The sequence below is a fragment of the Solanum lycopersicum genome, chromosome 7 (genome assembly GCF_036512215.1).
Source record: "Solanum lycopersicum chromosome 7, SLM_r2.1".
NCBI lineage: Eukaryota > Viridiplantae > Streptophyta > Magnoliopsida > Solanales > Solanaceae > Solanum > Solanum lycopersicum.
In genome coordinates, this window is record NC_090806.1 from 7,154,243 (window position 1) to 7,182,163 (window position 27,921).

At 34.5% G+C, this 27,921-nt stretch overlaps 2 protein-coding genes and 1 long non-coding RNA gene across 4 annotated transcripts; 2 read left to right on the forward strand and 1 right to left on the reverse strand.

The window, feature by feature from the left end:
• Nucleotides 1-492: 492 nt before the first annotated feature.
• Nucleotides 493-11,962, forward strand: LOC101250610 (galacturonokinase). Of its 2 annotated transcripts, none has more exons than XM_004242824.5 (14): nucleotides 493-731; nucleotides 1,671-1,784; nucleotides 2,048-2,119; nucleotides 6,445-6,488; nucleotides 6,890-7,043; nucleotides 9,040-9,105; nucleotides 9,442-9,521; nucleotides 9,651-9,750; nucleotides 10,211-10,386; nucleotides 10,805-10,845; nucleotides 10,930-10,958; nucleotides 11,105-11,174; nucleotides 11,265-11,354; nucleotides 11,482-11,962. In XM_004242824.5, exons 1-14 carry the CDS (start codon nucleotides 693-695, stop codon nucleotides 11,739-11,741), a joined length of 1,335 nt encoding a protein of 444 aa, XP_004242872.1. In that variant the 5' UTR covers nucleotides 493-692; the 3' UTR covers nucleotides 11,742-11,962. The 2 variants fall into 2 exon arrangements, with proteins under 2 accessions (XP_004242872.1, XP_004242871.1); XM_004242823.5 differs by having other exon boundaries at nucleotides 523-731; nucleotides 10,163-10,386.
• A 394-nt stretch (nucleotides 11,963-12,356) lies between these two features.
• Nucleotides 12,357-20,623, reverse strand: LOC101251104 (ADP-ribosylation factor-like protein 2). The gene is made up of 6 exons (XM_004242825.4): nucleotides 20,032-20,623; nucleotides 17,742-17,825; nucleotides 17,533-17,643; nucleotides 15,868-16,030; nucleotides 13,297-13,377; nucleotides 12,357-12,625 (listed from the first exon to the last, which is right to left on the reverse strand). Exons 2-6 carry the CDS (start codon nucleotides 17,804-17,806, stop codon nucleotides 12,488-12,490), a joined length of 558 nt encoding a protein of 185 aa, XP_004242873.1. The 5' UTR covers nucleotides 17,807-17,825; nucleotides 20,032-20,623; the 3' UTR covers nucleotides 12,357-12,487.
• Nucleotides 20,624-22,272: 1,649 nt separating this feature from the next.
• On the forward strand, nucleotides 22,273-27,600 carry LOC112941804 (uncharacterized). The gene is made up of 2 exons (XR_003247400.2): nucleotides 22,273-22,494; nucleotides 25,187-27,600. It is a non-coding gene; the product is annotated as an uncharacterized lncRNA (long non-coding RNA).
• Nucleotides 27,601-27,921: the final 321 nt, after the last annotated feature.

Below are 27,921 nucleotides of genomic sequence, written 5' to 3' on the forward strand. Positions count from 1 at the left end.
GGCAAATTATCATGAACATTCAAGGGAGAATGTTATAAATCCATTGAATAAGTGGATTATCCATTTAGTTTATTCATGAACCAACATTCATGTATGTTTGTTCCCAAGGTGATATGAATTTTTTTAAGATAATAATGTATCTGTTATGACATTCATCAAATTGACTTTTGAAGTGATTTCTTTATTTATAGATAGAGATATATTCTTTCTTGCATCTTTCTTTTCTTGTTTTCTTATCTCTATATTATATAAATGAACTTGATTTTATAATATATTATTATTATTAATGATATGTTTTTTTTTTGGGGGGGGGGGGGGGTTGAAGTGAAAATTTGTAAGCATAGTTTGCGGGATTGACAGTTTAACAGACACCACTTTTCCTTACATGGAGATAAACCAGTGTGGCCTTTAATTTATAGTTATGAAATATAATCATATTCATAATAATAATAATTATAATACTATATAATATAATTAAAAAAAAATCTTCTTAAAATGGCAAGATATGATTTGGCTTTAGGCCTAATCAAGGGAAATGACCCTTCAACCGACAAAACAATTCTTCCCGCAAATTTGTTATCTTTGTTATTATTATTTTTCTTAAATATAAAGCAAAACCCACTTAAATAAAGCTCTCAGATTGACATTTTTCCACAAGTATTTCAAAAAAAAAAAAAAAAGAGAGAAAAAAAATGGGTGTTTTTTCTGGTCATTGGCCTTCTGAATCAGAGGTAAAGTTCTCATTTTTATAGTTCAATTGTTGTTATTTTTATTGCATTATGGATCTTATCTTGATGGGTGTTGTTGATTTGATCTATAATCTTGATTTCAAATGATGTTTAAATTATTATTGATGCCAAATACACAATTTAAGTCCTCAAGATATATGGGCAATGGGGGTAGTACCACATTGTGTTTGTTTTTCCAAAGCTAGGGGTTATGTAATGTAGAATAATAGTGTGATGTATTGCTATAAGTGTGTTTGATTTTGTCCCAACTCCTTATGTCAATGATTTTATGCTTATACTCGAGCGGTGCAGCTAGGATTTTCATGTAAGGGTTTTCAAAATAAGAAGAAGTAAACATACGGAGGGTTATTCATAAAAAGTAATTTTAACAATGTATAGATAGTGTAATTTTTTTTATCGAACGAGGTTTGGATGAACCCCAAGGCCTATATTAGCAACGCCCCTATACTGACTACTCTAGTGATTTGTAACAACCCTTTTTGCCATGTGTCTGACTTCTGATTGAGCAGTTTTGCTCTTTTGGGCTGCTGCATTTTAGAAAGCAAGAAGCTTCTGTACAAGAAGAGTCAGTAGTAAAATGTTATGTATGGTTTAAGGAATGTAAATTATAGGAATATTCTTTTGAGTATAGTATCTTCATGATGCTATATATCTCATAGTAATTAAGTTTGATGTGGCTGTATTTGAGAGAGATCAAAAAGTGGGAAAAGTAAGATCTTAGCTAGTTGACTCAGCTGAAGTTCTGTAGTATTCACCAGAGTTACTCAATTTCCAGATATTCTTTTGCAACGGATTTATTGAACATTTGTAATTTCAGAACCAGTTGATTTAACTTGTTGCACTGTATCTCCTTGTACCAGTCACAGTTGCTAAGCTCGAATAGATAAGCTAAAACTTTCACTGATTTTGTAACTTGTGCAGTTGGATAAAATACGAAATAAAGTTGCTGAATTGTCTGGTAGAGATGCTCAGGAGGTTATGGTGGTTGTATCACCTTACAGGATTTGCCCACTGGGTGCTCACATTGATCATCAGGCAAGTTTATTAGTTATTAGTTAATTATGTGTGCTTACTTAGTTCTTGAAGGATAAAATTTCTACTTGCTGTATTTTACATCTAATGTAAATAAATTATTAGCATATGAATATCACGGTCTGCCTTAATTCAAGCAATAAACTATGCCTCATTTTTGAACTTGTAGACAGTTATTTGAAGCCTCGGCACCTAAGTGTAGTTATTTGCAGTTTTACCTTTACTCAAGATCTATATGGAATTATGTTATCTTCGACATGTCTCAGGGTGGAACTGTTTCAGCTATGACAATCAATAAGGGTATACTACTTGGTTTTGTTCCTTCTGATGACACCCAGGTATGATTGTTTTCATGTCGTATACCCAAATGGTGTAGTGTTTTAAGAATATATGCATGTTATATTGTCGATATGTTGTGAAAGATAAGTTAAATGTTCGTAGTTTTAGCTAAATTTGGTTCTGAATCTACAAGGCTGGATACTGGCTCACACACAATCCTTGTCAAATCCTCTTAGTCTACCAATTTCTATGTTTATGTTGGGATTCTACGTATCTTATTTTTTTTATCAACATAGTTCTACAAACTCCAAGATGTGCTTTTATGAGTACATACAAGTTAATTGATAGGTGTTTGTTCTAGTCCCTGTTATAGATCTGGTTATGGGATGCTGCAATCCAAAATCAGAGTCAATGAGGAGTTTGGGAAGAGTTTTTTTCTGAAGAGAACCTCCAATTTTTCGTGTTACAGTACTAAAAAAGGAATAATTTTCTGCATACTTTTTTTTTTGAATTCAAGTAACTTTAAATACAGCACTTGTGGATTTAACCATCCACCTAAAAAACAAGGAAATAACTTCCTACTATTACTCAAATGAGAAAATACAGAAACAATGTCCCTACTGCAAACAACTGCTACAAAGAAATCGGAAACATAACTAACAGATAAACTGAAGTCAGCTATTTTTCTGACTTTTTTAAATATTCAGTAAACCATTGGTAACCTTAAGGGGGTGCTAACATTATTCATGTCCTTCAAATCACGCTTGTCCTCAAGTGGGAAGTGTGGAAAGCATTGTTGCATAGGATGAACAGTTTCTCAAGATGCCTCAGCTGGAAAAGTATGTTGCCAATGTATTAAGGCTTCAGGTATGTTTACAAAACACCTGAAATTCAAGCACGGCGAAAGGTTTGGGTGAGGAAGCTTCTGGCAAACTTGTAGGAAGAGTTCAGCTGCTGGTGTGTCTAGGTCATGGAAAAGCTTCAAATTAGAGACATGAAAAACCAGATGAAGATTTGTACTCGATACGAACTCCAATTTATAAGCCATGGTCCTAATCTGCTGCTCAACCCTGGAAAGGTCATTATATTCGACAACAATTTCTGATTACGAGAAGTAGCCAGAGAAATCTGTCTATATGGTTGTAACTTCAATAAAACTCTTATCCCCAACCTGAGATTCAACATGTCGATGTTTGGAATCAAAATTAGCCTCATTTTATGTTGAGCATGCAACAAATTTGTTGCAAGGGTTGAAGAATCTGATCCGGAGATTGTGAAGCTGTAGTAAAGATATATCCACTGCATCCAATCTGGAAATGCCAGGATAATAAGACATAAGATGTGGTGGAGGACACTACTTCAAAGGGTTAAGCTTTCAAAGAAGTACGATAACTGATGTTATACGATATTCAGCCCCACCATCAATTTGGTAGGATGTCACTAGTAAAACATCTCAGATACATCTCCATACTGTCAGGCTGATAGGTACTGTTTGGCCATCAGATTGCAGGTGATACACTGAAATAAAACACAAGTTGGTACCACTGAGGCGGAAGAGTTCTCTCCAAAAGGCACTTGTGAAAGTTACATCATGAGCACTAGTAATGGTTACTGGTAAGCCTTGTAATTTGAAATATTGTCAAAGAAGAGCCATGAGCTTACAACAGAGTAGGGATGAGCAATTTGCAACAAATGACAATATTTAGAGAAATGATCCACCACCAAGATTACATTTTTCCCATGTGAGGTAGGCAAGCCTTGTACAAAATCCAAAGGTATGTTTGACCACATTTGCTCCACTGCTTCTCATTTTTAAACAATGGTGGAGACAGGATTTTTCTCAAGGGAATTCAAGCATATTTAAAAACAAACGCTCGACGAGCTAAAAAATTAGAAATTTGGGCTAGTGGGAATTGGATCTATGTTGTCTAAGAGAATTTGAAGCCCCTTTACCGCAGAGGCTATCCTTTGGTTTGTGTCAAGGGGATTCAATGTCAAATATATATACACAATAAAAATTTAACCTTATATGCATAGAGTTTTTTTCCCCTGTTTTCCAACTTTGGTCCACCTAGATCCGCCCATGTTTGTAAAGAATGACATCCACCTGTCTCTGAAGTCCCATAAATGGGGCACAAAGTCTTAATCCAATCGACAACTAGAACACATCAAAGCCACTTCAGTTGAGAACATATATATTAATAAGAAAAGCATGATTAGCAAACCATATTCGAACATTGTCCCAGATTTCTGACCTGTTCTCCATTTCTCACCACTATCCTTAATCCATCTCACCTGTTGACTTGAAAATTGCGACTCAAGTTTAGAGTCCACAAAGCTATGGTTACTTCTAGAATCAACCAATGATACCCCTGAATTCCCTTTCAATTGCCTTGAAACTGCATATTTTGTGGGGCCTGTGATACATATGATGGATTGCAAAGAAATTTGAGGGTGTCTGTACTAGGATTTGACTCTTATTTGACAGATTTTCCCTCTTCATCTATGAGTCCATTAAGACTAATTTCTTGCACTGATGGCCTTGAGTGAATGGTTCGTCACAATTGAAACAGAGTCCCTTGAGTCATCTTTCCTCCATCTCAGTTCTGGTTAATTTCACAAATCTGGTGCATTATTGAGGTGAGAGATCTTTTTTATTATTATTTATGGGAATCTGACAATTGCAAATGAAGGGGTTGTCCCTTGCTTACATAAATCTGAGATATACTCATAACAATATCTAAATATGGAGGATCATGCAACTCTACCTCAATGGTCTAATAGTCAGCAAGACCACTTATATAAAGTTCAATTTCTGCGACGGTGTGATGGTACTGGCCTGTGAACCAGTTGCTCAAATTTTCCATGATAATCTGCTGCTCCACAAATCTTATGCTCGAATAATCCACAATTATTTGGTACATTTAGAGCAACAAATCTTTGGGGAATACTTAGAAGATAAACAGACCCCCCTTTCTTATCGATCAGGTAGACAAATCAAGTCATGCCTCTATAATCTCAAAATCAAGAAAAATATTCGTGATAATCTGCATTAGACCCGATGTGGCATAACCTAGCCAATTCTCCAACTTCTGACTCATGATTGGTGATCCAAAATGGAAGTTACATTAACATCTGAATTCATCCCAGGAGGATTGAGGCATATTTTCTTAAGTTGAAGGAACCAGAGTTGTATTCCCTTCCACATGAAAAGAAATAAGTCCAACCTTTCTTCTTCTGGAGTTTGTTGGTGTCTAAAGCTTTGCTTGTACCTGTTCAACCATCCCAAAGTGCCCTCCTGGCCAGTAATCATGGAAAATTCAACTTCAATATCAAGCATATGAAGGAGTTTTCCCCGGTTTCCGATCCCGACCCTCATGCCACTCAGTTTATCCTTCCAACTTCAATTTTGACAGATATTTTTTGTTATGTCAGATTCGAGCCTTTGAATTAGCTAAATTCTTTGTGATTACATCCAAGTGAGCCTTTATGGCTTCCTATCTGGCTAAACTGGTTGCACAGGAAGAACAAGTTCACCAACTGTGCCAATTGTTGCTGGACTTGGACTCTCATAACTCCAAGCTCTCATACCAATTTGTTATGGTCCCTTATTATGGATTTGGTTATGGGGTATTGCAAAACAAAATCAGAGTCAATGTGGAATAAATGAAGGAGTCTGGGAAGAGGATCTCTTTATGCGACCTACGGTGTTGGTTCGTGAAGAGAGAACCAACAATCACTTGAGTTGAATACTCACAATCTGGAGCAGTTTCCTGCATGCATTTCATCAAATTCAAATAACTTTAGATACAACATTGGTAGATTAACCACCCACCTAAGAACAAGAAAGCAACTTAATAATATTACTGGAACGAGAAAGTGGAGAGATAACCACCCTACTGTAAACAACTGCTACAAAGAAATAAGAAACATAACTGACAGATATGCTGAAGTCATCTATTTCTCATTTTAAAAATTTCCATGTGTAACGGTAAACCGCTGGCAGATTAAGGGGGTGCTAACAGGGTTGCTATGAATTGAATCTTTTATCTGGAATGCTGCAACTGAGACACAAGTTAGTAGATGTAGTTATAGGATAGAAGTCATTACTCATGTCCACATTGATGTTCATATCTTTCTTTTACAACACTTGAATTATGTTGACTGTTTTTGGTTTTACTTTGTAAACCTGGAGAAATCTGGCTTAACACTGGAAGTTGAAGCAGCACTGTTCTTCTCTGGTCCACTATGTCCACTTCTCTGTTCCACTATGTTCACTTCTCTGCTTAATAGCTTGATTTTATGGAATATGTACTAAATTCTATAGTTATTTTCTTTTTATTCTACTTCCTACTCATTTTCTACTAAAACTTCAAATTTGTAGGTTACATTGCAATCTGGGCAATTTGAAGGAGAAGTTCGGCTCAGGTAAATAATGCTGCTTTTAGGCATGTTCATACTAGTGTATAACTACTTAAATATCTATAATGGCATTAAAAAAACTCTATTTGGATCCATGTAAATAAGGTTTTGCTGCTGCTGGATCATGAATCTATGATCTCATGTTCATTGATTTGCAGCAGTCTTTTACAATGTGGAGAATTCCATCACTGTTTTACGCACTTAACCTTTTGATGCTCTACTTTTACCTGTATGAATTAGTTTTTTGCCCTTTCAAAAACAATAGGTGATGATAGTTTCATGGAATCAACAGTATAAATCCTGCAAAAAGCATTGAACTCCTTCCTACTGTTATCAATTCCAAATTTTATCAAACTCAAAATTTGATTCAGATATGAATTTATGCCTCACATTTTCTAATTTCACAGAATAGACGAAGTTCAGCTTCCTAAGCATATGTATGGGACAAATGGTTTAACTGAACAAATGGACTCATCCCCACCTCAGGAAGAATGGAAATGGGGTAACTATGCTAGAGGAGCAATCTATGCCCTGCAGAGCAAAGGAAATCATCTGAAAACGGTTAGTAAGATTTCTTAGGCTGCTGGTTGATAGACATGCGTGATATGCTTAGTTTTCCAAACCAGTTGATTCCATTTATGTTATCGAGATTTACAAAAAGGTTCTTTCACATTAAAGAGAAGAATGAGTGGAAGCTTGTTTACAATTGCTATTTAAGCAATGCACCTAATCTGAGTATTTTCCATTTATTACTTATTAAAGTGAGTCAATTATATTCAATCAACTTGCAGATCCTTTTTCTGTGAATTGCAGCTGCCTGGTTCTAGATGTTGAACTCTAAAATCTTACATTCCGTTATTCATTCCATAGGTGGACTTCTAGCTCGTTAATATAGATTTAGTCCTTCTATGCACCATCCAACTTTCACTTCTTATATCTCGTATGTACTGAAATGATTGTTTCTACAATTTTGTTCTGGTGGAATGATCTATTATGACCACTTACAAATTGAATAGAAGAAAATGACCTTTCCTGATCTCTTATGTGTAAAAAGGAAGTTCTCTTGTAAAAAAGACTTAAAACTAAAAACAAGTTTGTATATTCTTGCTTTGTTCTGCTTAATGCTGTCCGACAGGGAACCCATTCATTATTATTTGAAAATATATATTAGTCACCATGCATCTGCAAATTGTTTGAGTACTGGTTACTGGAAGATGATGCTTCTGCTTGTTCCCATTTGGTTTTCACAAAGATAAGCTAAAGATTTTCAGTAAGAAAATGATAAAGCTATGAGATGTGCTACATATGAAGTTTCGATGATAAGAAAACATAAGAAACGTGATCAATGAACTAGACACTAAACATGTCTCAGATAGGGACTAGTAGTGTTTATGACATGACTACTGCAAGAGCTGATTACAGGAGCACACTACAAGAATCGAACGAATCAGGTCCTTCACAGTATACTGGAGAAGAGTGTTGATCAGCCGCAAAGCAAATTCCAAGTACATGAAGGATTCTTTGAGGAATTTGGATTACGGCTAATCACATGGATCAAGGAACAAGAAATCAAAATGGAAATATTACCATATTTGCACGCACTGAAAGAGTTTTGGAAATAGGAGAAAACAAGTGGAAGTCGAAGTGTAAATGGAAACGAAGTTTGAAAGAAGGATGCACATCCAGCAAAAAAAATATGATAATAACAAGGACATAAAACAGTCACATAGCTTCTAAGTGGTTAAGAAGAGGACCCCACCTATTTTGGAAAGGACTTTTAAGACTTAAACATGGACAATTCTCAACTTATGAGCTAACTTTTTTAGGCTGAGTTAGGACCAAAAATTTATTGTGACCAATTCTTTATTCTTAGTGTACCTAATGTTAGGCCCATCCCTTTGTGATGTTGTTCACATTTGAGATGTCTAGTCCTTAGTGTGGCACGGGATAGGGTGTTAAGTATCCCATATTGATTGAGTGAATGGGTTGTTTTCTCATTTGATCTTGGAAAATCCTCACTTCCTGAGTAAGTTTTGCAATTGAGTTAGGCCTAAGTAAGTTTTCTTTACCTTGTACTAGAGATAAAACTAGCCCTATTCTTGGTTTAATGTTGGGCCCATTTTATGTTCTCCACACTCCGGATGTTTAGTCCAGTGTTATGTCTGTCACATTGGTTGAGGGAATTGGTTATTGTCTCCTTATTTGGGCTTGTGCAATCCTCACCTCATGAGCTAAGTTTTTAAGATTGAGTTGGACCCAAAGATTCATTTTCTTAACATGGATGACTTCTTTCATCCTTCTTTTCTTGGGCCAAATCCAGTAGTGTTTATTGTTATTTTCCACTGAATACAAAATGTGTGGTTTCTAAGTTCAATTTTGTGGTTCTAATCTCGGATACATTCTTCTGTCAAAAGTACTGTTTCATTATATGCACTATTTTATTAGCAGTCACCTTGATCTGTATTATTTAGCACAGTACTTCTATTTAACAATTTTAACCTTTGTGTGCATCATATCTTTCATTTATACAATTCTTGCTGGAAACTTTTTCTCGCAGGGTATCACTGGGTTTATCTGTGGTTCTGAGGGTCTTGACAGTTCAGGTCTCAGCTCTTCTGCCGCGGTAAGTTGTTTTTTCCATCACTGCCTTTGAATTTGCATTAGTTAGACTATCAAGAAATGTAGTTCCTATTTTTTAATTTTAGAGAAGTTCGTGTGATCTGGTGAAGTTAGTTTTCCCAACCCTGTAAGGCCTTATAGTGGACTTTTTTCTATTTGCTGTTGCATCCTTGAGAAAATAAATATATCGCTGTTCACTTTTTCCTTTTAGGAGATTTGGTTTGCATCTTTGTTCTTCTCTTATAGAAGTATCTGTTCCTTACAGTGACTGAGATATCCTATTCAGTATAACTTTTCTTTTGTCTTCTGGACTTTCATTTAACAATGTCATGTTTAACAGGTTGGTGTTGCATATTTGTTGGCTTTTGAGAGTGCAAATGGTCTTGTAGTGAGCCCAACAGAAAATATTGAATATGATAGGTATGCTACTTGTACAGTGGTCTCGTCTTTGTTGCTAGCAAACTCATTTAAGATACCTAGTGCCTCCTTTGCTATTTAATTTGTGACATTATTTTGGTATGAATCTCTTGTTACTTTTGTTGCATGCAGGCTGATTGAGAATGAATATTTAGGTCTGAAAAATGGGATACTGGATCAGTCTGCAATACTGTTATCCAGCTATGGCTGTTTGACCTTCATGAACTGCAAGGTGATGCGTTTTAATCCACACAATAAATGGTTGACTTAGCAAATAATCTTTTATGTTAATTGAGTTTTGAGAAGTTGTGAGAAAGCTCTTCCTGCCCTTGAATTTTTTTTGTTCTCCCTTAGCATCAGCTAAAAAAGTGATACCGTCTCTTCTCATTTAACTAGCGATGCTCTTGAGATGTATGAAGAGAGTTTAGATGTCAATCCTGAAATAATTGAACATAGGAACTTTAAGCAAGCATGACTATGTGCAAGAAAGGAAGGAGTAAAATAGAAGTAGAAATAATTTTTAGTATTCAAAACTGCATGATGAGTTGGTTTGCCTTTTCATTTATGTCATTTGCTCCAACTTTTCTCTTGTTACAGTTTCAGTTTTAAATTATGGCATCTTTTGTTGTTTTCTTCTGATACAGATTTTGTGTTCTCTGGAAAACTCTGACAATTATAGACCACATGTGCAGACCATAAAACACAAACTGATACACCCGCCAACAGTGGAAAATAATCATGAAGGAGAGTTCGGTAATGCATACAAGATATTGCTGGCCTTTTCAGGTCTTAAGCAGGCATTGACAACAAATCCCGGATATAATCGGCGAGTTGCGGAGTGTCAAGAGGCTGCGAAGATTCTGTTGCAGTAAGATATTTTCCTACTCTATTGAAGCTTGCATCCTGGAATGACAATCATTTCTTCTTTTTTCAAGTTATGGTCATGAAATGCATGGCCGTTTATTGATTGAATACTAAGACTTGGAACAGTAAATCCTAGATGTAGGCCACTACTCTCCATTAAGACAAATACATTATATTTTAATCCTGAAGGAAATGTACCAAAAGAATGAACATTCTTTAATGATTGAATTTCAAGAATTCTTCTGGCCTTTTCTGAAAGTGTGAAGCATTCTATAGACTAATAAAATCTTGTTGATTTTTTTGGAATGCAATATAAGTATGATGAAGTTTTGATGAGATCTAATTGATTTATATTACAGCTCTCATTTCCGGGACTTACGGGTATTTTTTTTCTTCTTCTGACTCTAACTTTGACCTTCTAGAGCTTCGGGGGATGAAGAGATGGAACCTATTCTATCAAATGGTAGGGTTCTCGGCCTGCGTTTGTCATTGAAATAGTGATGCAGCTTTAATGATGATGTTGATAACAAATCTATTGTTTATGCAGTTAAACCAGAAGTTTTTGAAGCCCACAAGGTAAAAATCCACAAGTATATATTGGATGTTTAATTACTCAACCATCATTATACAAAGGTCGTTTGCGACATCTATATGTGAAAATCTTCTTCGCATTTATATGTATTGATTGTATTTATACCATATTTCTGGAATTTTCTTTTCAGAGCATATTAGAACCCAACCTAGCTAAACGAGCAGAGCATTATTTCTCCGAAAATGAGAGAGTTATGAAAGGTATCATTCTTTACAGACCTTTACTCCTTTTAATTTTTATGATTAGCTTTAGGGACAGTCCATTCATAACTCATGTGTGGTCTGTTTTAGGAATTGAGGCTTGGGCTTCAGGAAACCTTAGAGAATTCGGAGAGCTTATTACAGCATCTGGTCTAAGTTCTATTCAAAACTATGAGTGTGGTAAGTGTTAATTTTCTTGCTTGATATCTTAATTTCATTGTTTTCGATACACAACCTTCTCGATAATGTATGTCTGTCTGAGACACAAAGAATAACCAAATCTTGAACTGAACTTCAATTATTTTAGGTTGTGAACCACTTATACAGCTATATCAGGTTCTTCTGAAGGCTCCTGGTGTACTTGGGACACGGTTCAGTGGTGCAGGATTTCGAGGCTGCTGTATTGCATTTGTAGAAGCAGATAAAGCAGAAGAAGCTGCAACTTTTGTCGTGGACGAGTACAGTAAGCTCCAGCCCGAGTTGGCTAGTCATCTTAACCAAGGACCGGCTGTATTAATATGTGATGCAAGTGACTCTGCACGCGTGATAAGCAACACTTTCAGTTAGCTAAACTAGTAAACGTTCATAGTTATAGCTCCATAATATCTTTTTCTTTTTTTTTTTCATTTATTCTTTTCAGATTATTTGCATTTCTGTACCCTTTGAGCGTTTCCTATTATTTCATTTTCCACATTTACTTTGTGTATATTAAATTGGACGCTGGAGTGGCATTACATCAATAAATTGTATTGATTAAGGATTATAAGAACTTTCTTTAGTGATTGTCACGATAATTGTTCTTTCTTTTTGAGATGTTGTACTTTTCTCTTTTATCTAATGAAGGATATAGTCGTTAGGCTGAAACTTAAAGGAATTGACAGAAGGGCACCACTAGGATGGAGGCTGCGTCTTAATTAGACTCAACACGGGCATAGTAAGGATTGAGAGCTCTTTCTTGATTCTATAGGTCGTGGTGCATGACTGTTAATTCCACTTAATTCCGTTAACAAACGAGACCCCTAAGTACATAGCAAGTACAATCCTAATATATTATAAAAATTATTAATTTATGAAAAATTTATTTGGTGAAGGACAGTTACTTTTTTGTGCAACCTGCTGTAATTACAACAAAAGACTGGCATATTGGGAAATGACTTAAAAGAATTTCCTCACAAATGGTCATTTTGAGCAGTAGCTAATAAAATTCCACTTGCATGATTTTCTTTTATCTTTACATGCACAAATGTTGTATATCCAAAAGATCTTAACAATGTCATCTTGCAGGAATCAAAATCTTAATGTAAAATTTTCACTTAATCAAGCATATAGATTCGCGATGCAACGTCTTGTACCAGCCAATCAAATCCCTCAAGTAGCCCGTCTCCTGTGTATGCACTACATCCCACGATTCGCCAGTGCCTGCTGTTGTCCATAGCCTCCAGATTAAGCACCTTAATCAGAAGAAAAAAGTTAATGTCCCCTCTCTCTGTGAATGTCAAGTTTTTATGAATAATTGACCATACATAAAAGAAGCAGATCTATGTAGAAATAGGGTACTAGTCAATTGAAGTAACTTGGAAACTACTACATAATACTTTGGCATAATACATGAGCATGTCCATTAACTTGCCCTTACTTGACAACTATGCCCTCCAACTTTGGATGTGCACAAGTAGATATTTCAACTTGTATAAAGTTGAACAAATAGACAATGCATCCTACAACATGACAATTGTGTCCTACGTGGTATCCTAACGTATATTATGTGATTTAAGACGCGTGTGTCGATTTGTTCAATTGTATACAAATTTAAGTGTTTACTTGTGCATACCCAAAGTTGGAGGGCGTACATGCCAGCTAAAGCTAAGTTAAAGGGCGAATTGATGTATTATGCCTAGTACTTTCTCAACCACCACTAGAAAGAAGCTTCTCTCCTGATCTCTCAGTTTTTTGGTTTACATAATTGGATCTTCAGATTTTTGAACTAAACAACAGTTCATGCTAAACCTTCGACATAATTGTTAAGGGTATCATAGATTGCAACCTTACTAGTTCCAAGTGTAAGAACCTCACTTCAATATTCATTCGACACAGTTTAAGGTATAACAAGAAGCATCCTTACTTTGGCTATTTCATCCGGAGAAAGAGCACCTTGTATGTCCTGCTTATTTGCAAAAATCAATAATGATGCTCCTGATAGCCTCTGCACGGAACATATAGCACTAAGTGAAAATCATTTTCAATGATTGACATTGTAGATTCCCTCTTTGTTGCTCTACATTGTTACCGGTCATACCAAGCCTCACCAGAAATGAACTGTTACCTTTATGAAGAATAATCAGAGAGAATATTTTCTGCAATAATCAAGTTGCAGAGTACTCCTGGTATTGAATGAATAAAAATGAAAAAAAAGAGAGTACTCCTGGCATCACTTACTGAAGTGCTTGAAGAGATTGAATAACATGTAAAGAACAAAAAGAAAACGGAAATAATGTGATAAACTAACTAAAATGACAACAACAATGGATTCATTCAATAACGAAATTCGACATTTGTGCCTGCTAATTAAAGAAAGGAGGAGGTCAATCAAAAAGAGATGTTATTAATGAGAGGGCCCTGATGCACATGTGGAAGTTCTTTCATGACTAAGCCAACCAACACTTACTTATAATGGAGTATGAGCTTACTAATGTATAGGATATGTTACTCTCTACCTTGAGTGCAGTGAAGGAGTCACGCCTCACCCGCCGATTTTACTTATGGCATCATACACTTTCTTTTCAATCAAATGGATTTTATAACAATAAAGAAAGACCTCTATTTTGGGATGAGTCATGTCCCTAGATGATATAGACAATCCATAGGACATTCAAAGAAGCTATGCACCTTCAATAAATTTTAATGACAGAAAGATCTGTCATCCTATTCTCATCTAATGAAAAGGGATTTGCACGTTCTTTTTTGGGACACGTAGGCTGTTACAGATACACAAAAGAAGACTTTTTGAAGTGCCTAATGAACACATTCAGCAAATCCAACAAAGATCAACAGCAAGGTTATGCCTCTATTGTGCACTTATTAACATGATGATGTAAGGATGGACGGTTAGGCAACTATCTTGTAAAATTCTTTTGGCACAACATTATGAAACATGTAACAAGATGGAATAGAGCTAGTAAATGTGCATAGGCAGTTCTGTTAGAAAATCACTGAATAGGTTCTGTGAACAATTTATTATTTTCATAGCCACACAAATAAGTTTCCAGAAAAAAATCCTTAATTGAGATTATCAATAGTATGATGATTTTGGCTGAGAGTGGAAGGAAGCTATAACATGTGGTGCAACTTGCATCAAACAAAATTATAGCATTCGTTACTTAAAGCCTCCACTGTAGAGGAAAATGCAGCAAAGAAGCAAAAGAAATGTCGCCAGAAAATGACATGTAAATGATTGCAAACACTAATTAACTTAAACATAACAAAATATTCAAACAAGTGTCATAATAAGCAGAAGCTGGCAGCATTTCCACGACGAAGTCTGAGATTGGATGCGCTTTGACATGTGAATTTACTGAAAACTCATCCCCTTGCTTCTGACTCACTATTTTGCATTTAGATCACTGGAAATACTCCCTCCGTTCCAATTTACATGGCAATATTTCCTTGAAAACTTTCTCAATTTGGAAACAATTCAACTTAAACTTCCCAACCCTTAATGACAAGCTTTTATAGCCACACATGTTTCAAAAGTCTTATAAACACAGAAATGCCATGACAGGATTAGACCATATGTTTCAAAAGTTTTTCTCTCTTTTTTGACCTCCTTGACCAGTCAAACTATGCCACACAAACTAAAATGGAGGGAGAAGCATAGGTATACAGTAGAAAAAGTATGCACGCATCTGTGCCATAACTGAAACTTATTCCCTAGTTTCTTGACCGTTATCTTGCACTTAAAATAGTATAGAGCAGGTAACACCAAACCAAAGCATGCAAGGTGTAGATTGTACACGGCTCAATTGTCGGTTGTTAGAGTCAGTGATGCATTTGGGAGAGACCTTTTAAGACAATGCTAAATAGGAACAAGTAGTTCCAACAACTCCATCCCCTATGTATTACAGTATCAGATATGAAATAAATTCAACATCTTGTTTTAGGGAACACATGCTCTGGCTTCTTCATGTATTAGGGGATGTAGTTGTTTTTTTAATAAGGTGGGGACACACGTCTTCCTGAATGATACTTATCACGTCAGCATCGCCCTTATAAAAAAGAACTCCATCCACTAATACATAAAGAAGCAAGAGCATCTGTCTCCTAAAACAAGATGCAATGTAAAACAAATCGGGAATCAAAATATCTCACTAGGTTAAAAAACCAACGGAGAAGTGCAAATTCAATAGTTTGCTGCCTATAAACATCGTAAGAACCAAAATCATAAATCTACATGTCTTAAAAATGAAAATGCAACTATATAGAAGCAAGAAAAGTTCAAACAAGTTGTACCCTTAACTTGGCACAACTTATGAAGGACTCCAACCACTGGATACACTCGTACGACAGTAGTTAGTAGAAGAGAAAAAGGGGGAGTTGGATCAGTATACCACCCTAAAAATCCATATGTTTTTGGAGTTTTTGCACAAGGGAATAGATGAGGTTCAACAACAGAAAAGAGAACCAATATGACTTATACCTCCTCCTTCAGAAGATTATGTAGCTCATATCTGCAGTCATCTAGCCTTCTCAGATCAGAACTATCCACAACCCACACCAAGCCATCAGTTTGCTCAAAGTAGTTTCTCCAATAAGACCGTATTGTTTTCTGCCCCCCAACATCCCATATATTGAGGGTATACCTGCAGCATGTCAGGTTAACTTGAAATCAGCTATTTTGAAATTTCAGCAAAAGAATCTCATTTCTAACAAGAATCAGTTAGAAGGAATTAAAACTACTAAAATGATTTAAACACACCAGATAGTAATTTCAAAAGACATAAAAAAAAATTATGACAAGGGAAACCCGTGGCCGCTACCCTTTGGGTGCGCACAGGGTAAAAACTCCGCTCCTATGCAATAGCTTGCAAACCACATAGGAGAGGTAACCCGCACCAGGCAAGCCTGGTGCGACCAGCTCGTTTGTCCCTTGCTTTCGCTGGCAAGGGTTTCGAACTTGAGACCTCCAACATGGAAGTCCCAAGCCCAAACAACTGGGCCACCCCGAAGGGTATTCCAAAGACATACATATTGACATAACTTTGTTTCTGTTGTGTTTTAAAAGGATGGAGCAGCAAAAAAAATATTAGAACTGATTGAAATTGTCTCTGAAGTTTTATTAAGTATAGAGAGTTAAGTAGTCGATTAGAAAACAGAAAATGTGCAAAATTCTGCAGACACAGTTGCATTGTCTTATATAAATTATAATGGCTCTTCTTTGCTTTTGTGCTTGAAGAACACTTATTAATTCTTTAACAAAATCAGTAGTTCAACAGAGAGAATAGATTGATTTTTAGACTCTTCTAGATGGGAGATTTAAATTCGAATATCTCTGAAACTATCACCAGAAATTTTTCAACTATTCTGTCATCTTTGAAATCCTTGCCAAGCAACCTGATTCTATTAACGATTAAGAAAAAAATCTTGTTATTACACTAAGTAATAGTCTCATTCTCTTTCTCTTTCATCCTAAGAGATTCAAAATCTCTTTTCAAATTATAAATCTGTATTTGTCTTACTCAATCACTTTCCCTTAGTAGTCTTTTTTAAGCTTTTCCCAAGTTCTTTTGTTGTCTCACATGCAATGATTTTAGAGAAATGAATTTTGAATTACAGTTTTGGCGTTGTATCTTTTGATTCTCTGCAGAATGAGCTTTAAATTGGACTCTGGACTTAAATGAAGTCCCAAAAAGTTTATGTCTCTGGCAGCATAAAACCGAACTCTACCTGCTATGCAAAATATAGTCATGTCCGAGCTTGAATAAAAAGAGAGGGTGTGGTAGGTTGATGTAATGTAAACAAAATAGGCTATCAATGAGTACACAGAGGATTCATATAGCTGATCCCAACTGTTTCAGGATAAAAATATAGTTGATTAATTAACAGCAAACCAAGGCCCTCAAAAAAAATTCAAAAGGTAAGAATCAAGAGTATGTTTAAACGAAACAATTCTAGTTTTAGGGAATAAAATAATCTAAATGATTCAACTAATCACATAAATATTGCCTGACAAAGTACATCTTGGACATGTAGGTTACAGTTAAATGAGTAACAACTATAAATAGGAATCAAAACATTATTGAAGCAGGATAACTGAATGCAGATCAGAGGAAAAAAAAACAGAAAGAAAGCAGAGAAGCCATACTTCTGATACGTAATGGTTTTGATGTTGAAGCCAAGAGTTGGACTGATGACGCTTGTGTCTTCACCATTTATTTTTAACACTATTGTTGTCTTACCAGAGTTGTCAAGACCCCTATATAATAAACAGAATTAAATAACTACTAAATAAATACACTATGTATTAAAAAAACTCCCCCATGCCACATGTTACAGGTTAGCTTGTAGACTTACACCATAAGGATGCGCATCTCCTTTTCTTTTCGCTTGATCTTCCGGATAATGCTGAGAAGTCCCATCGTGATCACTCCTAGTTTCCTGGATATATTTCAACATTCATTAATAGAAGTTGACATGCAGCATGCAAAACCTGATACCAAGCAATCTGTCACAGAGTGATGTCCAACAGTATGTTCTGGCTAATGATGAAATATTTAATGAAAACAAATGACTATGCAAAACTAAAGTCTCTCCTCTTTTTGTTCCTTTCTTTTCCATTCTTTCAGACATATTAAATGTGGTAGATTTGTTTCCTTCTCAGAATCAATCCAAATGTACAATACTTACTATCAATGACCCGAAGTATCAACTAGGTGATCATCCAGCTTGCCGTTGGAATTATTGTTATCAAAACTACAACAAACAACATACCCAGTGTAATCCCACAAGTGAGTTTAGGAGAGGGTAGAGAACGCAGACTTAACCCCTACCTCGTAGAGGTAGAGAAGTTGTTTTTGATAGATCCCCAACTCAAGTAAAACACCTCAATGCAGTTTGAGAAAGAGAAAATGAAAATGAAAGAAGTAGTAACAACAAAAAAATGGATCGCTACGGAAAGAAATGCATAGCATACAGAACAGAAGAGCATTAACAACAACAAACTAGTGCGATAAGCAAAGCATAGGAAACACAGATGGTAACTACAATCGACAAACAAGAAACTACGTGAATAGTGTTAATACAATTGGTAAGAGAGTATGTAATACAACAACCTATTCTGCTCTGCAGGAAAGTGAGAGAACGCTCAACTACCAACTAACCTTCTACTCTAATTGGTGACCTTTGAATCCTTATGTTTTAGTTCATGTCCTCACTAAGCTAAAAATGCCGTGTGTCTTGTCTAATCACCCTCCCTTGGTACTTCTTTGGCCTACCTCTCTTTACGCCCACCATTGACAACTTCTCACACCTCCTTATAGAAACACCTATGTTTCTCCTCTTTACATGTTCAACACGAGATGGACACAAATTGATCTTGCAAGAAAATCAATTTTGTCATCAATAGGATCAACTAGTGTTGGAGACTTATGTTTAACATACACGTTATTTCGAAATTAAAGCTTAATATCAACACTAGATGAGCACAAATTGATCTTGCAAGAAAATCAATTTTGTCATCAATAGGATCAACTATCAACTAATGTTGGTACTTATGCTTAACAAACACATTATTAAGAAATTAAAGCTTAGTATCAATACTAGATGGACACAAATCGATCTTGCAAGAAAACCAATTTTGTCATCAATAGGATCAACTAGTGTTGGCACTTATGCTTAACAAATATATTATTTCTAAATTTAAAGCTTAGAATCAGCACTAAATGGACACAAATTGATCTTGCAAGAAAATCAATTTTGTCATCAATAGGATCAACAAGTGTTGGTACTTATGTTAAACAAATACATTATCACCTAATTTAACGCTAAGCCAACCCTCGATGAACACAAACAAATAAGTACAAAATTAAAGCTAAGTATCAATACTAGATGGACACAAACACATTATAGAAAATAATTGTACTTGAACTTTAGAAATTTAAACACATTATAGATAACTAACACTGTCTTATTGATCAAAGGTCTCCTTTTCATGGGAGCATGCTGAAATTAGTTACTGAAATGTTGTGTGCTTGAGCAGGTCAGAAGTTGAGGCCTTATCTATGTGCGCATGTTAGCGGTTTCCATACTTCAAAGGTAAAAAGGTTTGACTTGATGTTACTACTTCATGCAGCCTTTCTATTTTCACATGTGCATACATAACATTGGCAGGAGTGACTGAATGTTTTTGCTTCTTCCTTGTTGACTTGAATGGTCTCCAATAGGACATGGCTATTTATACCTAAGCTCCACTTGTTAATTCTGAGGCTTCTTGTTTGTTTTATCCAGTGTTGTGTTTGTATAACTGATGAATGTCGCAAATTACTTGGGAATCAGTATGTCTTCTTGTTTCCATACAAAGATTGTTGGAATGAACTCTATTGTTTCAGAGTGTCCGTTTCATATTGAGATAAAGGCTAAAGTGAGTCAAGAGTTAATTTTTCTCTAGAGAGTCTAGACTCCTAATAAATCTAAATTCAGGGACATTGTTTCTCCTTCCATCCCAAGTTTGATTATCTAGTTTTGTCAGTCTCATATAACTAGAGCTTAAATAAATTTGAATAGTTTTAGAATTCCAATATTAGAATACAATTTATCTTTATTATAAGTACTGTTATGTATGTATGTATGATGATTAATCAAATACCTGAATTACTAGAACTTCGCCGAAGAGGAGAGGAATGGAGATGCGAGGATCTCTCTGTTGTTGTTGTCGGCTTCAATGAGGTTCGCCGGTGATTACCTTTCCTTCGCCGGAGTTGTCTGCTTGCCGCTCGCTGCTCGCTGGTCAGAGCAGCTGGAGCTGCTGTTTGTTGTTGTCGTCCTCACTGGAGCGGAGGAGAAGAGAGAAAGAGGCTCGCCTGTCAGATCTGGTCCTCGCCCGTTTTCCGGCTGGTTTTCGCGGCTGCTCGCTGGCCTGCGCCGTTCGCTGCCAGGAGAATAGAGGAGAGGGAGAGGTAGGGGAGGAGGAGATGAGAGGAAGATGAAGATTTGATCTCAGCCGTTGGTTTGAATGATATAGACGATCAAGATTTGATCTTGTAGATTTGGATGAACCAATGACTGAGATTAAAGGATGGAGCTTTTAAAATTGAATTGAATCAGATAGGCTATAAATGAAAATTATTGAAAGGCTATAATTAAAATAAGCAATGGCTATAATTGACATGAAATTGAGTATGAAAGGCTAAAGTTGAAATAGAACGGAATAGGAAATAGAATTAATTAAACAAATTGAGATAAAGGAAATATTCAATTAATAAAATACTATATATATTAAAGTATTTTCATATAAATTAAATAAACCTAAATTTAAAAATATAAATAAAATAGTTATTTCGAGTTTAACTATTGATAAAATACAATAATTTAATAATAATAATAATAGATAATTTTAAATTAACGATACTATAATATATAATTTTAGATAAAATCGATTAAGATTTTCAAACACATATTATATTTTATAAATACATATTCAATCGAATACGTCAATCAAAATTAGGAGGTAATAATATATATATATATATATATATATATATATATATATATATTATATACACACACACCTCCTAATTATATAAATTTAATTTTAGTGATATATAGAAGTTTATTAATACCAAATTCAATATATAAATCTACTCAAATTGATTAACGGTATTTCTTTAATTGATAATATATTTCATATCTCAAACATGAATATATAAGACTTGATTTGTTAAACTACTATATATTTCATTCTCCAATGATTATTTTTACATGTCAGTGCCTACGGTATGATTACTACACTTGACATTCACTCAAGATCGAATGTAAAAATCTTGATAGAACTTGTTTTGTAAAGTACTTTACGATGTTCTATTGACTGTTTCATAAAACGAGATAAGATATTGAAGGTTATATGCACAAATAACCAAACAACTAATTATAAATATAAAATTTAATTAATTGTTATCATGACATGATTTCTATCATCTCGCATTTCACACTCGGATGGTTATCTGTTAGTTTTCACCTCTACAGCATTACATGAGATATTAAGTTCTTTGACGACGGACTAATGAAGTACATTACACTAGAAATATAAGTATAATTATCGTCTAATTCATATCACGTAGTTTCATACTCTAAATATAAATTATTGATGTTCTTTTTTTGTTTTATTCCATGAACTCTAACTTTTTATTTATAAAAGTATACAAAATTATTGTGCTTTTTAAAACAATTAATTGTAGGTGTAAAATGAAAATTTAGTATTATGCACAATAGCAAAATTATGATTAATAGTAATATATTAAATAAATTGACCTCCGGATGTCCTCATGAGGTCGGTATCACATTAGATTTTAAGATAAATAAAAAATTAATCATGTTAATTATATGATACTGACATCGGAAAGACGATATTTTATATTAATTTATTTTTAAACTTATATAAAGCCTTCATCCGAAGGAGATTTATTAAAAGTTAATTGAAAATATTTTATTTATTAATTTTCTGGAAGTCACTATATAAATATTTTAATTACATACTATTTAATGTTACTGATTTTATAGTTTTTTTATTTTACATAAAATTGTCATCCGGAAGACGATTTAAATGAAGTTGATTCAAAATATTTCTCAATTTTGTTTTTTTTTTCTAATTTAATTGAGAAAAAATAAATATTGTTACTTGTTGATTTATTTAATATCGGCATCAAGAGGCCAGTTTTTGTTGTAATTTATTTTTACGGGTAGAAATTTGACCTCCACGGGTCGGTATTTGGTTTTCCGCTTTATTTTGCATAAAACCCACTCCTTGTAGTTGGTTTTCTATTTCTTTTTTTTTTTAAAAAAAATATTCTCTTAACAATATCGACCTCCGGAGGTCAGAAATTACCGACTTCTCTTTAGATCGATATTCACTTTTTTATTAGTGTATGACATGCTTCGAGTTTATATAAATACGATAATTTTATTTATCATATCTTTGTCATTTTTACACCTTAATCTCAACTTCTACTCTCGAATTTCTGAAAAAATCTCTATTTTTTTCTTAATGATCTTTGTGACAACTTTTTCTAATGGAGTATTAATGGCCAAAGCCTGAAGATGGTATGACTAGTAGGTAATTTTTGAAAAGTTTTATAAATTTATTATTTGTTTATCTTTTCGAAATCGATCCCGAGTCTTTTATGTTTGAGTTTGAAAAATTACTTTTAAACTTTGAGTTAAAAGTTGAGAATTTAGTAAGTTTTGAGTTTGGAAGGCTATGTTATTAAGAAAGTGATTTTTGGTGCCTTTTGGAATTTTTCGGAATGTAAAATTTTGCCCTTTAAAGTTGTTTGTTTCAGATTCTGAGTCTTTTTTTAAGGATTTGAGGTCCTAAATTGTTAAATGGTGAAAATTTAGCCTTTGAATTGACTTTAGTCACTATTCAGGGTTCGAATACTCAGATCGAAATTATGAGAATTCCATTAGATTCGGGGGATAATTTTAGGCCTTGATTGATTTTTTAGAAGTCTCGAGCTTGTTTTAGCCTTTTAGGCGTGAGCTAGTTTCTTATGATTTTCACATATGTCCGACCAAGGAGACCTTAGATTTTCATTTTGACGTTTCTATTGAGTTCGGAACGTTGAGCATAATTGATCTGTGTATGGGGTTCCGAATGAATTTTGAAGGTGCTCTCGAGTTTTAGAGTATTAGCTGATCTTTTGATGTCTCTGTTCTGGTTCACTCCGCTTTAGCTAGAGATGGCTCGCTCTCTTTAGCGAGGTTTGAACCGCTTTTGTGAAGAGTCAACCCCTGTAGACCTTTGATTTTGCGAAGAACCTCTGTTTAAGCTACCTCTGCATTAATGAAGGTCAAATTGATTAAGTGAGATCTGAGCTTTTAGCTAAGCGAACCCCTGGTCACTTAAGCGACATCTGGGAGGATGTTTGTTTGCCATTTTTTAGGTTTATGCCCCATTTTTCATTTATGAGCTTGGGGAATTCTTGGAGGTCTTGTGCTAAATCGTCTGAGTAGGCTTTTATAATCATAAAACTGTATAATCTAACATCATAATTTGGGATTTGAAAAATGACAAGGTTTGTAAGAACTTGAGTTTTGATTTAAAATAGTGATTGTGAAGTGGTTTTGATCTCCTTTTCGAAATGATTTTCACTAATGAGTTCCTATACCCTTAAAAACATTATTTTCAAGTACTGTTTTCTGAATTTTAACCTCCATTTTGAAATTGAGTTTTGAGTTGATTGACCCATTTCCTTATATAATTGGTGTGTGAATTGGTTGTCTTTGATGAGTGATTGTGAATACTTGATTGTTATTGATTGTGTGACTTTGGAATTGATTCGAAAGCAAAAAACTCAAGTCTTGGGTTGATATTTGGTTGATTTGAGGCAAATGATGTTAAGTTTTGTAATCTAGTAGAATGATCTATTTCTCTTCATTGTATGTGTGTTAGGGAGTAATCTGGGTTCAAGTGAAGGTTCTTATTGCTCAGCTTGATTAATGTTAATAAATAATGAAGGGATAAATGAAAAAGCTTCCTGATGATAACAACAATATGTAATTGCTAATTGTTATGATCCTGTTTGATTGATGTGATAAAATGTCTTGATGGCTTGAATGTGGATGACTTGTTGTTTCTTCGGATAGTATGATATAGCTTGAATGCGTTAATTGTTGAACATTGTGATGAAACATGAGATTGTTATGATGTCGAGGTCTTTACCGACGATTTATATTAAGTCAACGGAAAATTATTATGACTAGTGATTACTATAAAATCAATGAGAAATAGTTCCAGCTAGTGATTTGATATTAATCCAATGGAAAATGATTTCGGCTAGTGATTTGATATAAAGTCGATGGGAACTAGTTTTGGATAGTGATAGTATGCGGATGGGAAATAATTTTGGCACGAGATTGATTCTTGTGATTTGATGCATTTATATGTTTGTGTGTGACTTACTTGTTACTTGTGATTGATGTACTAGTTTCCTGTGATCGACCTACTTCACATTGAGCTTGATTTACGTGATACATGTTGGCTGTTGACTTGTGACTTTGGATTATGTATATTGAGCCGGTTTTTTATAGAACTGTTAGGTTGGGCTATTTTCTGTGCAGATAGTAGTTTGAGGAGATTTAGTTAAGATATATGGAGTAGTCGAATTGTACCTAGGTTTCCTTGTTTATTAGGTTGCTTACTAGATATCGTGTTTTTGGTACTAAAACCTAACTTCTACCACTTGTGTAGATACTGAGCCCAATATAGCGTGATCACTTTTTTTGGACTTGTTAAAAGACTTGAGAGGTAGCTGCTTGTCCTTCTCGGGGCCCTTTTTTATTTTTCTTTTAAGTTTTTTCTCTAATCAAGAAACAAAAATTGAGACTTTTACTTACTTTTTAATTTCGTACTTTATGTATTTAATGTCTTATACACGTGACCATCCAATTTTTGGGGTATTGTTTAGAATGAATAAGTTTTTCACCTTTGTCTTGTTCATGCTCTATTATTTTTCGCATTCTTTTCGTTTATCGTTGTGTTTGAGGCTGACTTATCTTGGTGGAAACATACAAGTGTCACCACGCCCATTTTGGGTTGTGAAAGAATAAATTCTTTCAACTAATGCCACTCAAGATCTTCGATGTCGCCATCTTATACTTCACCCTAAACCAACTAGTTTCCTCATCAAATTTTAGTAATTTTTCATTGTAATACCTGTCTAATATAACTTGTGAACTTTTTTACTTCGAACCATCGACCAAAATCAATATTTTTATGTGATTGTGCTTTGGTAACTATGAGACAGGGCAAAAAGATGTCAGCATTTGAAAACATGGTTAACAACTCATTAATAACTATAGTTGGCTCTCCAGGTATCTCTAACACTCCACGTTTTAAAGACTTGTCCACATTTAATTCTTTACATGAAAAATTCATTTCCACTAGACCTTCTAATCAACCCTATTAATAGATGACCAAATTTTTGTTATATAATGGAGCCCTGTTGGAGACTAGCGTAAAAAAAAGCAGAATCATGTTGGCATTAGGAGTATACATTACATTAGGAGTGTAAGTGTTGTTATGTATTACTAGTAAGAGTAGTAGAATTCAAGTATAACTCCCATATATTGTAACTTGCCAACAACATATATAAGGAGGTATTGTGCAGTAATTTTATATACAAAATATATCAATAATATTTAGCTCTTCTTTTCCTTTATGTACTGTGCTTTCTACATGGTATTAGGGCAGTAAAAAAAAACCACAAAAATCTTGTAACAATAGCCTCAAACACAACTTTCATGTCCTTGTCAACTTCGTCTACGCATCCATCTTATTGTTGCTTGTCCAGTCAAGATTAAGCCTACTAAGTACTTGATTTGGAGAATTCAGCTTATGCAGGTCATGAAAGTAACCAACTTGATAAAAGGAGATAGACGATCAAGTACCACAAGAAGGGAAAAATTATTGAACGCAAGGAGAAGAAGATTTGAAGACTCTTTGGGAAGAGAAAAATATGTTGTTGAGGAAATATGACTGAGCAGAGCATGTATCTCACTGTCGATTGTGTTAGGACCGAAATTAAGCAGGTGTAAACGCGGAAAGATAGTAAAGCAAACCTCGAAAGACAACGACAACGAGAAATATACCAAAAGACACAAAGATTTAACGTGGTTCGGTCAATCGACCTACGTCCACAAAGGAGATGAGCAATCCACTATAAATATGAGAGTACAAAATATAGAGGGAAACAACCTCAACCAATTCACTCGGAATACATGGGAGGTTCGCACAAGCGATAACGTATCAAGCTTGTGACCCATAAATTCTCCCCCTAACCAAAACTCTCAAAGCCCTTAAGATTACATTGTGAATGTTAATTAAGTTAGAAGGAACATGCCTCTATTTATAGAGTCCTAAACCTATTCCTACAAGAAAAGGATTAGTCAATCCAAAACCTTTTCCTACAAGGAAAACCTATTTATGATAAGAAATTTAGGGCAAATAAAACCCAACAGATTGTTCGATAGATCAAGAGATGCGGGAATGCCTAGAAGAAATATATCTTCAAGCAAATATAAACAAGGATTCAACTCAAACAACAACTCCAAAACATCAAGTTGGGAGCCAAAAACTTGATGAGTATTTAAAAGAGTTCAAAGGAATATGCGATGTCCTTGTAGCCATTCAGAAACCTGTCGATAAGGGTAGCAAAATAATCAACTTTGCTCGAGGTCTAGGCCTAAAATATAGGACCTTCAGGATAGTTAAGCTTGGAAAGGCACCATATCCCACACTCAACTAGTTTGTCAATGCTCTTGGAGACTTTGACATGAGAGAAGATGATGAGAAAGTGCCATAGGAGAATCATAACATGACTCTCTCTACACAAGAGGTAAGAGGTAGATAGCTATAATTACAATCAGAATAGAGCCTTAGCAATAGTCAATTTTCAAGATACACATGTTGAGGACAATGCTATTTATGTTGACTATGGAGCAACCAACCACCTGACTAAAAACAAAGGTAACTTATCTGATCTTAAGACTTACAATCAAGCTGATAAGATAATTGTTGATAATAGATGTCGTTTAAACATTACACGTGTTGGGAATACAATTAGGTCAGGTCTGAAGATTAACGAGATACTAGTAGAACCTGATATTAATTAAAAAAATTATATCTGTTATCAAGCTAGCAAAAGATAATTGTTGCACCCTTGAGTTTGATGAATTTGATTGAGAAGGAACCATTATTAAAAATTCATTGTGATCTTTGGGTTACAACCTCTATTGAATCTTCTTAACACATGAAGTACTATGTATTGTTTATCGATGGACGATGATAACACTAGATACACCTGGTTGTATCCAATAAAAAAGTCTGAGATTTTTGATATTTTTGTATAAGTTTCAGAAAATACTTTTGAAGATAATTTAAAACCTTTCAATGTAATGGAGGTGGTGAGTTCATCAACAATGAATTCATTAAGCACTTGGAAAACTATGGAATTACAAGACAATTGTCATGTCCAAAACTCCAAATACTCCAGAAAATAATGGAATTTATGAAAGAAAACATAGACATATAGTAGAAAATAATGGAATCTCTGAAAGAAAACTATAGATTTTTGATATTTTCTGTAAGTCCGAAATTTTTAATATTTTCTGTAAGTAAATTTTTATTCAATGAATGCGATTGCATACTTTATTACCTCAATTATCATGAGCGGCTAAATCCCACAATCAAGGGTTGTGAAATCTGTGACGACTTAACCTAAATATAAAGTGTTTACATAATAAAACTTGTATTATGATTGTATACTTTATTAATTCATTTGTATTAATCAAATCTAATAGTTGCAAATATTATAACTTGTCCTAGGAAAAGAGATAATAACGAGAATACATGATTTAAATTCGTCTAATGATTGATGTCGTAACATGATTAACCAACTCCAAGTAAATATCATCTCTTCTACGTTGAAATGAGACGATAAAAAAAGGGAAAATGCACAAGTAGCCCCTCAATCTATGTCCG

What these genes read in the sequence shown, in the direction of transcription:
- LOC101250610 (XM_004242823.5), top strand. Translation starts at nt 693, where the DNA reads ATGGGTGTTTTTTCTGGTCATTGGCCTTCTGAATCAGAG. An exon ending in GTCTCAGCTCTTCTGCCGCG is followed by an intron (nt 9,106 to 9,441) that starts GTAAGTTGTTTT and finishes CATGTTTAACAG; the next exon opens with GTTGGTGTTGCATATTTGTT. An exon ending in TATTCAAAACTATGAGTGTG is followed by an intron (nt 11,355 to 11,481) that starts GTAAGTGTTAAT and finishes CAATTATTTTAG; the next exon opens with GTTGTGAACCACTTATACAG.
- LOC101251104 (XM_004242825.4), bottom strand. Translation starts at nt 17,806, where the DNA reads ATGGGACTTCTCAGCATTATCCGGAAGATCAAGCGAAAAGAAAAGGAG. An exon ending in AAAACCATTACGTATCAGAA is followed by an intron (nt 16,031 to 17,532) that starts GTATGGCTTCTC and finishes GACATGCTGCAG; the next exon opens with GTATACCCTCAATATATGGG. An exon ending in ATAATCTTCTGAAGGAGGAG is followed by an intron (nt 13,378 to 15,867) that starts GTATAAGTCATA and finishes TGTTCCGTGCAG; the next exon opens with AGGCTATCAGGAGCATCATT.